General features: G+C 37.7%; 1 protein-coding gene across 1 annotated transcript in view; it reads right to left on the bottom strand.

Annotated features, from left to right (window-relative positions):
* Positions 1 to 2,669: 2,669 nt before the first annotated feature.
* The window catches only part of LOC106879673 (chymotrypsin A), a 14,240-nt gene continuing 7,136 nt past the window's right edge, over positions 2,670 to 9,773 (bottom strand). Inside the window, exons 3-6 of the mRNA XM_014929346.2 lie at positions 9,448 to 9,572; positions 7,470 to 7,601; positions 6,100 to 6,242; positions 2,670 to 3,119 (exon numbers count right to left, since the gene is read on the bottom strand). Of these exons, the coding sequence (XP_014784832.1) occupies positions 2,955 to 3,119; positions 6,100 to 6,242; positions 7,470 to 7,601; positions 9,448 to 9,572 (565 nt within the window). The 3' untranslated portion in view covers positions 2,670 to 2,954. The remainder of the gene's footprint in view (positions 3,120 to 6,099; positions 6,243 to 7,469; positions 7,602 to 9,447; positions 9,573 to 9,773) is intronic.

The raw sequence follows: 9,773 nt of genomic DNA, 5'->3' as shown, positions 1-9,773 counted from the left end.
ATATATATATTAAAATCAGAAGCCATGAGCGCCAGTGTCTGGTACTGTATTCTTCTTCTCTTTTACTTTTAATCTGCATGTTTCTTACAGTCACTTGCCGAGACATACCCAGTGCCCTAGGGCGAGTGAAGGATAGATGTTCCAGTATGACTGAAAGCTTGGGGAAGGGAAGTAGAGAAATATCTTCATGTAATACAACACAGACATTTAAATGGATGGGGTTTTCTAAGGATGTGGGCAGTACTTGTTAGTACAATCTATTGGATTTCTCTGAGACATGGTTCTCTTGGGATCCTATCTAGATGTTTCTGACATCCCATTTTTTTAAATCATACCTAGGGTACCGCCTATAATAACAGGAAAAGTTCTTGCTTTAAGATGCCACATCTTTTGCATTTCAATTTCCAGGTCCTTATATTTACTTAGTTTGTCAAATTCCTTCACATATATATTTTTATCAGCGGAAACACTTACAAGTGTTTTATTCTGTCTTTAGTAACTATGTCTGGTCGATTAACCTGGATTGTTCTGTCAGTGTTGACTGGAAAGTCCCAGACGATAGTGATATTTTTACCTTCAACGACTGGCTCAGTATGGTGTTCATACCAGTAAGCAGGGGTGCTGATTTTATAGCGTTTACATATTATTATTATTATTGAGTGAGAGAGCAGTGCATGCCATCAAAGTGACACTGGGGTAAAATATACGAAGCCCATTATACCCATCATGACTACCCGTCTGACAAGGGTACACCAGGCGCATGCATCACAAGGGGCGATGTAATCGACTTAATCCCTTCCCCCAAATTCGAGGCCTTGTGCTTCCAGTAGAAAGAATTATTATTCTTATTATTATGGTAGTATCTGTATGACTTGTCAATTGGTTGTGGTGTTTCAAACCTTCAGAATAAAAGAAACACAGTTATATTTTTTTTATCAGCTAAGCCTGATGAGTATTAAAATATTTTTCCAGTCTGGGAAGACTTTTAGTTTTGTACGACACTGATAACAAAAATTGATTGTTACGAAGCTAAATTGATATTGCATATTACCTCGTAATCTACGAGTGCGCCTTTCCTCCGCCTATGAAAATTCTTTGGACACACACACATATCCCTATCTATCTATCTATCTATCTATCTATCTATCTATCTATCTATCTATCTATCTATCTTATGATTTCGCTTAGACTTGCAATAACCAGATAAACAGTTTTTAAAACACACACACATATTAAGGCGGTGCTTCAGTAGGACCGCAGTCAAATGACTAAAGCAAGTAAAAGAATATATTCATATACACATATATATATATCTGCTACATTGTAAATTGTTACGCTGGTATAGAAAGTGCATCATTGATTAATAAATGACGATGGGAAAGTGTTACATAATCAACGTCATTATCTCACTGTTGTTTCCGCTATAAGAACCAACGTATTGTACAACATCCTATAGCTTTCTCGGAGCTATTAAATGGCAGAAACAGCTGTAAGTTAATTAGAAGATGATTACGTGACGCCCGTTCCTTTGTCATTTATTAATTAATATCAACGACTGCTATTTCTAGCAGGTCGAACAACCATGTAGAGGCTCTCTCATGAGCACGTTTTTGATATAATTATTATTGTTGCTGCTGTTGTTGTTGTTGTTTAGGCTACATCAGCCTTGAGCAACAGGCTTTCTAACCATGGCCACCTCGTCTGTTTCTCGTTTACTGTACACCTAAACAGTACATTATCCAATGTATCCTTTTGTGCTTATGAAACTAAGATGCGTGATTTTCGAACAAGATTTAGCTATTTATAGCTGGCATATGAATATTATTGTTGTTCTTGATGCTGTCGCTGTTGATATTGATGATGTTGCTGCTGTTGTTGTAGCTTGTCTGTTGTTGCTGTTGTTTTTTGTTGTTTATTTTGTCTGATACCATTATTGTTGATGTTGTTGGTGTTATTGTAGTGGTTTTCTAGCAGCAACAAAAGCAATATTTGATTAAAATATAGCAATCTGCCTATCATACTTAATGTAAATACATCATGGAAAGCCAAGTTAACTGCTGTGCCCGTCAGGACATAATATCTCTTCGGGACGCACTGTGTTAAAAACACAAAATATACCAGTAGCAGTCGAAACTCGTCCAGCATCGGTGGTGGAAATGGTGGATGCGCATTTCTTTCTGAAGAATAACACAGTTTTCTTTGAGGTAATTGTTTTGAACATGGTATACATTTTGCTGCATTAAAATAATACTGCTTCTGTGGCACATAGCGAATTTTTATTCAGATTGGCAGCTAATTTTTCAGTCGCTTTTGAGTACATGCTACTGATGATGTCCCAAAATGCAGAGATGCGTATCTAATATTCTTGCCACCGGGGCCGGGCCATTTTCACCTGCTATTGAAATAGTCTTATATTATTTAACACAGCACGTCAATAAGGGATATCTCCGGAGAAATCCTGCTGCTAATTTGGCTTTCGGTGTACCTGCTTCGACAGTACATATACTAAAATTTGGCTTTCCGTGATGTATTTGCCTTGAGTATGATACATACATGGCTCTTTAATTGTGGTTGTTGTTGATATTATTCTGTCGTTGTTATTGTAATCGTTGATGTTATTGTGGTTGTTGTTCATGTTGTTGAAAAACAACAAGAAAATTAATCGAAAATTGTAAAATAGATATTTTTCTGTTTTAATTAATCGGTGTACATTCACATGCGTTGTATACATAGAGGAATATATATAACAGACTGTGCGCATATATATATATACATACATATTTACATACATTTATATATACACCACTGACAATTACCCTTGTGACGAAATTTTTTTTCTGATTTTCCATGTTCATAGCAATTGAGATGCAGCAGTTCTTGTTGATCTTAATACTCGATCATCCATTGATCCGAATGCATTTCTTCTGGTAGCTGTATCTCCAAGTATTCCAGGGTTATTCTTGCTTTTCTGTGTGAACTTTAATCCATTCGGCGAAATAAGAGGCTTTCGCGAAGACTGACATTCCGTTGTCGCATTTATCGCCGTATGAGACAACGCCAACCAGAACGAGTTTCCTGTCGCTTTTACGGCGACAGGTCAACGGGCCTCCCGAGTCACCCTAGAAGAGAAGAAAAGATTAGAGAAGATCAGGTTAGATAATGTAATCATTTTAGTAAAATCACATGACAAATTAAGATGATAGATTAGAGAAAATTAAATAACAGTTGGTAAGATTAACGTGATAGTCAAGAGGAGATTTGTTTTGATTAAATAACATTTGAGGAGTATGTACGTATCAGATTATTCTTAGTACAACTGGCAACATATAACCTGGTAAACCTGTCACATGGTCAGGCCTTCGGCGTCTAAGCTAGCAAGCTACCACGTTTGCTTGGTAAGGAGGCTGACTTTCGTTGGATGTTCGTACAACGAAATGCAAAACCTGTCAAAGGATGGATGAAATCAGTATGGTCAATGGTTCTTGAACAACTGAGAGTGAGAGCTCCCTAGTTTTGCTTAGATATCTCTCTCTAGGAAAAGGAAATTCCGAAATAAATCTCTTCCCTCCTCATTGTGAATTCATAGATTTTGTTCTTGCTTGTTTCTTTCTGGACAATTCGGTTTTGTAGTTGACACTCTTAGTGGTGTTGTGCAAGCTGTTATTGACGGCGCATTTCGGCACTGGTTTTGCTGACAACCATTCTTTTTAACATCTAGCATAAGATAATTTGCTAGTGATGGTCAAACTCGTCTACGAGTTGACAGCCACCATGTATGTATGTATGTATGTATGTATGTATGTATGTATGTATGTATGCATGCAAGTATGTATGTATGTATATATGTATGTATGTTGCTGTGTACCGTGCATGTGTACTGACATCGCTCCTTTACTCATGTGAGACATGGACTCTGTACAAACGTCAGGTAAAGGTCCTTGAACGCTTTCATCAGAGATGTCTCAGGCACATTCTCAATGTTGGCTGGACCTAAAAAATTCCAGACACACAGATCCTGAGGACAGTTGATATCTTGAGTATTGAGGTGATGGTGCACAAGCACCGGTTACGTTGGACTGGACACCTTATTAGAATGCAGGATAGCAGGATTCCTAAGCAGATGCCATATGGAGAACTTGTGAATGGAAGGAGACTCCGGCAGAAACCAAGGCTGCGATTTAAGGACTGTGTCAAGTCCTCATTAAAGGCCTGTGATATGCAGGACACTGACTGGGAGAACAATGCCTGTCATCGCCACGGATGGAGGAAGCAGGTTAAGGAGGGGATCGACACTTTTGAGAGAGCACGTATCCAGCATGAAGAACTTAAGCGAGCTGCGCGAAAGCGCACAGCTCGTATGGTGAATGGGAAAAGCTTGGTCTGCAATGTTTGCAGTCGTGTATGCTTGTCAAGAGCAGGGTTCATTAGCCACCAACGGGGCCGAAAATACAAAATATAAGTTAGTCCTAGAGCGCACAATGTTCCTGAATGTCGGCAATGGTTTTCCTCGGTCACGAGTGGACGGCCATCATGTATGTATGTATGTATGTATGTATGTATGTATGTGTGTATGTACGTACGTTCCTTTCTTTTAATTTTAATTCTAGATTAAATTTTGACCAACCACTGACTTGGTAGCAAGGTTATGAAGGAAAGTATCTTGTTTTAACCATCATTCTTTAAATCTTAAGAAGGTTTTACTGATTTTTATTGTCCCAGATATCGTGATCATTTGTAGCGTATGAATTAAGGAATTGCATTTTTCCCCAAGATCCCAAATTCAGCCATACTTTGCTTCAGACAGGTTGGTATGTATCCTGTTGCTCCAATAATTATAGGTAAAAAGCTGAAAGTGTATCTTGGGTTCTGGATTTGCAAAATCCTTTTCAATGGTCCATATCTGTCCTCTTTCTTTTGTATTTTTCTAGTCACACACATTCGTGTTCAGAGGATAGATTTAATTCTGAATGCAGATCGTCCCAATCGATTCATATAGCCAACAGCGGGGTTTTAGTTTGCTTTTTCGTTGCAGTTAAATAGATCATTATTCAATTCATAACTCCAAGAGAAATGAGTTTTGTAGTTACGGTTTCTTTTATAACTACAGCTAGAAAGAGTTTGTTTGCCTGTTGAGCTGTTGTTTTCGTTCTGTTCCTCGATTGTGTTGTTGATGTGTCCAGCCATGTTGTTTGTAGTAACTCTTTGCATGCTAAATTCAAGTTTCAGTCAAAAATCATTACAATTGTGACTGAAAGGCTCTCTCAGGTAATTTATCTGAAGATTAAACAGTTATTTAACAAGGCTGATAGTTGTGGCTCCAAAGCTGGAGATAGGATTCATCGTATTTTCAATAAATAGTCTCCCACGCCAAATACGTGACTTGTCGCTTCGAATATGTATGTATGTATGTATGTATGAAAAATCACGAATTGCACATGAGAAATTAAGGGGGGATGTCAGGAAGGGCATTGTTGTTGCACTTCCAGATAGTAAGGGTCTTCCTATGACACTGACATGCAGTGTCTGACTCAGTAAAGCTGGAATCATGAGTCATCTTCGGAGTCATAAAGCAAGACCGATGATTGACCACCAGGCCGCTGGAGATGATGCTACACACCATACTAATCCTGTCTGTCGGGCATGTGGAAGGGAGTGTGATTCAGCAAGAGGACTTAAACGACACGCAATGGTACATGGAGCCCAGTTACAACAACAGCCAGCTATTGTCAGGTAAGGTTTTGGATGCCAACTCTGTGCAAGACATTGTAGATCTTTGGCTGGGATAAAAAGTCACATTCGATCACAGCACCGTTGAGTTAAGCTTCGTGCAATGGCCATACTCGATAATGAGGTGGCAGCCATCCTGTATGTATGTATGTATGTATGTATGTATGTATGTTTGTATGCTAAGGAACAGACAATCAAAAACAGATTAGAACAAAGAGGGGAAGAAAATATATGCTAAAGGAAATAATAACGGGTTCACATGTCTCTGTGTATATGTATATACTATTTTTGATAGCATATAAGATGCACGTACGTATGGAAACGAGACAGTTGGCCCATGTGCCGCAGAATAAAACAAAAGATATTATTTACCTTGCAAGTTGTAGTTCCATTACGTAGCTGGTTACCAGCACATATATGCTGATCTTGTAGGCCGTTAGCTACGGTTGAGCACACTTTCTTCGGTATTATGGGTACCTCACCCTTTAACAGGAATATTGTTGGTGCAGACTCCCCTGAAATACAAGGAGAGTGTGTCAGTAAACATACGTTTGTGCGTGTGTGTGTTTTTTATGCGTCTGCATGTGCGTATGTGGGCGTAGGTATGTATGCACTTCGTACGTACGTACGTACGTACGTACGTACGTATGTACGTATGTACGTACGTATGTATGTATGTATGTATGTATGCGTTTATGTGTGTGTGTATATGAAGATAAAAACTGAAAAGCAAAAATGAATACAAAACAAATGAAGCAAAGAAAATCATAAAATGACTAAATAAATAAATAAATAAATGAATAAATAAATAAATAATCCTTTCTGTTATAGGCACGATGTCTGAAATTTTGGGGGAGGGGCAATTCGATTACATCGATCCCAGCGCCCAGCTGGTACTTATTTTATCACCTTGAAAGGATGAAAGGCTAAGCCTGCCGCAATATAATTTGAATTCAGAACGTAAAGACAGACAAAATGCTTAGCAGCATTTTGCTGGGCATGCTAATGAGTCTGCCAATCCGCCTTCTTAATAATAATAATAATAATAATAATAATAATAATAATAATAATAATACTTTCTACTAAATGCACAAGGCCTGAAATTTAGGAGAGGGGTATAGTCGTAAACATCGACCCCAATACTCAAATACTCAACTGGTACTTATTTTATCAACTTCGAAAGGGTTAAAGGTAAAGTCGATCTCGGCGGAATTTGAACTCAGATCATGAAGTCGGACGAATATAATAATAATAACAATAATAAATTTTGGTACAGGGCCAGCAGCTTTTGAGGGGAGTGGTAAGTCGATTACATCTACACCAATGGCCAACCAGTACTTATTCAATCGACCCCAAAATATGAAAGGCAATGTCAATCTCGGAGAAACTTGAATTCAAAATGTAAGGACGGACAAAATGCCGCTAAACATTTTGTCCGGTGTGCTAACGATTCAGCTGCCCTACTTATACATCATAGCAAACAGCAGAAAAAAAGGACAAATTTTATGAGATTCACGGTTGAACTATCTTCTACAGCTGTTTCAAAGATGTTTAACAACACTCCGTATATAGATACATAATCAATGTGTATATAGTTAATCAATTTAAATGTGCTGGATTAACGACAAACAGAATGGAAGACAGTGAATGGATCAGAAGAAAAGAGAATGATGGGGGAGGTATTAATGACGTGGAATGGTGGGATCAACTTCTAAATTTATTCTTTAGGAATGTCAACCTACATGATGTTTTACCCCAACCAGCGATTATGCATTTCTCTTCGAATTCGTCATCTTTTTCAGCGAGTTGAATTGGTTCCAGACACGTCTCCTGTGGAATTTTCTGGCCAAGGTTAATGACGGCAATGTCGTTGACTAAAAGAACATAAAAGAAGAATCTGAAAGCAAGTCGCGACAGGAATAATTTATATATATATAAAACATTCTTATATATATATATATATATATAATACAAAGAATATATATGCATGTATACACACATATATGTGCATACTTACATCTACATGTGTATATAGATGCATATCAGGGTACAGGACGTTAGAACAAGGAACTACAGACCACGGAACGAACACATAGGAAAACAGATAGCCACTTGGAATTAATCCTTCGTCAGCTGCCTCTATTCTAACTAGACATTTCGAAGATAAGGCAGATCGTACTCTAGAATAGAGTAGTGGATCGACCCACTAAACAGAGGATTCCAAGGTGGCAAACACAAACCAAGATAGGAAAAAATGGACAGTGAAAACATATATATATATATACAGGATTTGGACAAAATAATGGAAACACCTAGCATCATAGCATCATAATTTTGAAATATCTATAAAACCGTCAAAAGCCTGTTTATTTTTATGCTTTTTGATTTATTATTAGTGTTGCATAATATGTTTTGCTAAAATTGCTGGTTCTTTTCAGATATCATCAGAAAAAGGTAATTAAAATTCATTAAAATGACAGATCTACCAGACTTTCAAAGAGGTCAAATTGTTGGTGCTCGTATGGCAGGCGCTAGCGTAACGAATGCAGCCAAAATATTTGGTGTATCAAGAAGTACTGTCTCGAAAGTAATGACAGCCTTTCAAGCATGGCTGTGTAGTAAGAGTTTGCTTCCCAACCACACGGTTTCAGGTTCAGTCCCACTACGTGGCACCTTGGGCGAGTGTCTTGTACTATAGCCTCGGGCCAACCAAAGCTTTTTGAGTGAATTTGGGAGACGGAAACTGAAAGAATCCCATCGTATATATATGTACGTATCTATGTGTTGATCTTTGTGTCTGTGTTGATGTGTTTTCGTGCTTGTAACATAGCATTTTGTCAAAAGAGAGCGATACAATGATTAACAGGCTTAACAAGAAATAAGTACTCGTGTCGATTCATTGGAATAAAAAAAAATATTGTTCAAAGTGATGCTGCAGCATGGCCACAGGCTACTGACTGAAACAGGTAAGAGATAAAATACATATACATACATGCGCGCGCATACACACACACACACACACACACACACACACATATGTCACCATATTCCCTTCCATATCAGCTAAATCTGATGACCGCAAATTAATATTATCGGATTGTCACCTAACATTCCATTGTATTCCACGCGGGAAACCGATTGGTAAGATCAATCGTGATGGAAATATAATATATAGTACATTTCTGCCATTTACCATTGCCAACACGGTCACTACTACTGCTACAACCAACAAAAAATGCCCCCACGTGGAGTATTGACACCAGTAAGGAACAATTATGAACTCTCCATTTAATTTCCTTTTTTTAAATATGTATTTTTGATAAGGTTCGTCTTTACAAGAACCGAAACATGTTAAAAATATCTCTGACAAAATGTTAAATTAAAATTCATTTTTTATATATTGGCATTTTCAAACTTCTTTTTTATAAATATATACCCACTCGTATGCCACCTACTCTTTTTTTATCAATATATATATATATATATACGGCTGCCTTTCGCACGTGCTTTCTGCTCGACCCTTTTTATCGTAATAGTGCAGCGGTAATCTTCCAGTTACTGAACAACGACAACATCGTACTCAATTGTCCAATGCACCCCACAGTGGGATCGATTTCGTATCTAGTTAGTCATCTGTTGACTTGTTAACCACGCATCAACTATACGTCCAACCCTGCGCTCGCGTTTCCCAATATGCAATAACAAGGTTTCAATACTTACGGACTGTGACGTCATTCTTTATGTACTCCAAGTGAGCAAAATAGGACTTTGCGATATATTTGTGCAACATATAATATTTGTGTTCGGAGCCGAACATGACTGTGATATGGGTTACATTTCCTGCCCTGCAACAGAGACGAAAGTACAAACGTGTGTGTGTGTGTGTGTGTGAGTATGTATGCATGTATATATGCACACACACACACACACACACACATATTATTTTATTATATGTATTCATTTTCTCCTAGTAAAATAAATACATATGTCGGGATAAAAGTATGCAGTTATAATATGCGTTTCATTCCATTCATTAAATTTATATA

This window comes from Octopus bimaculoides, chromosome 27 (genome assembly GCF_001194135.2).
Source record: "Octopus bimaculoides isolate UCB-OBI-ISO-001 chromosome 27, ASM119413v2, whole genome shotgun sequence".
NCBI lineage: Eukaryota > Metazoa > Mollusca > Cephalopoda > Octopoda > Octopodidae > Octopus > Octopus bimaculoides.
Note: the sequence above shows the minus strand (reverse complement) of the source record. Positions and strands in the feature narration are given on the sequence as shown.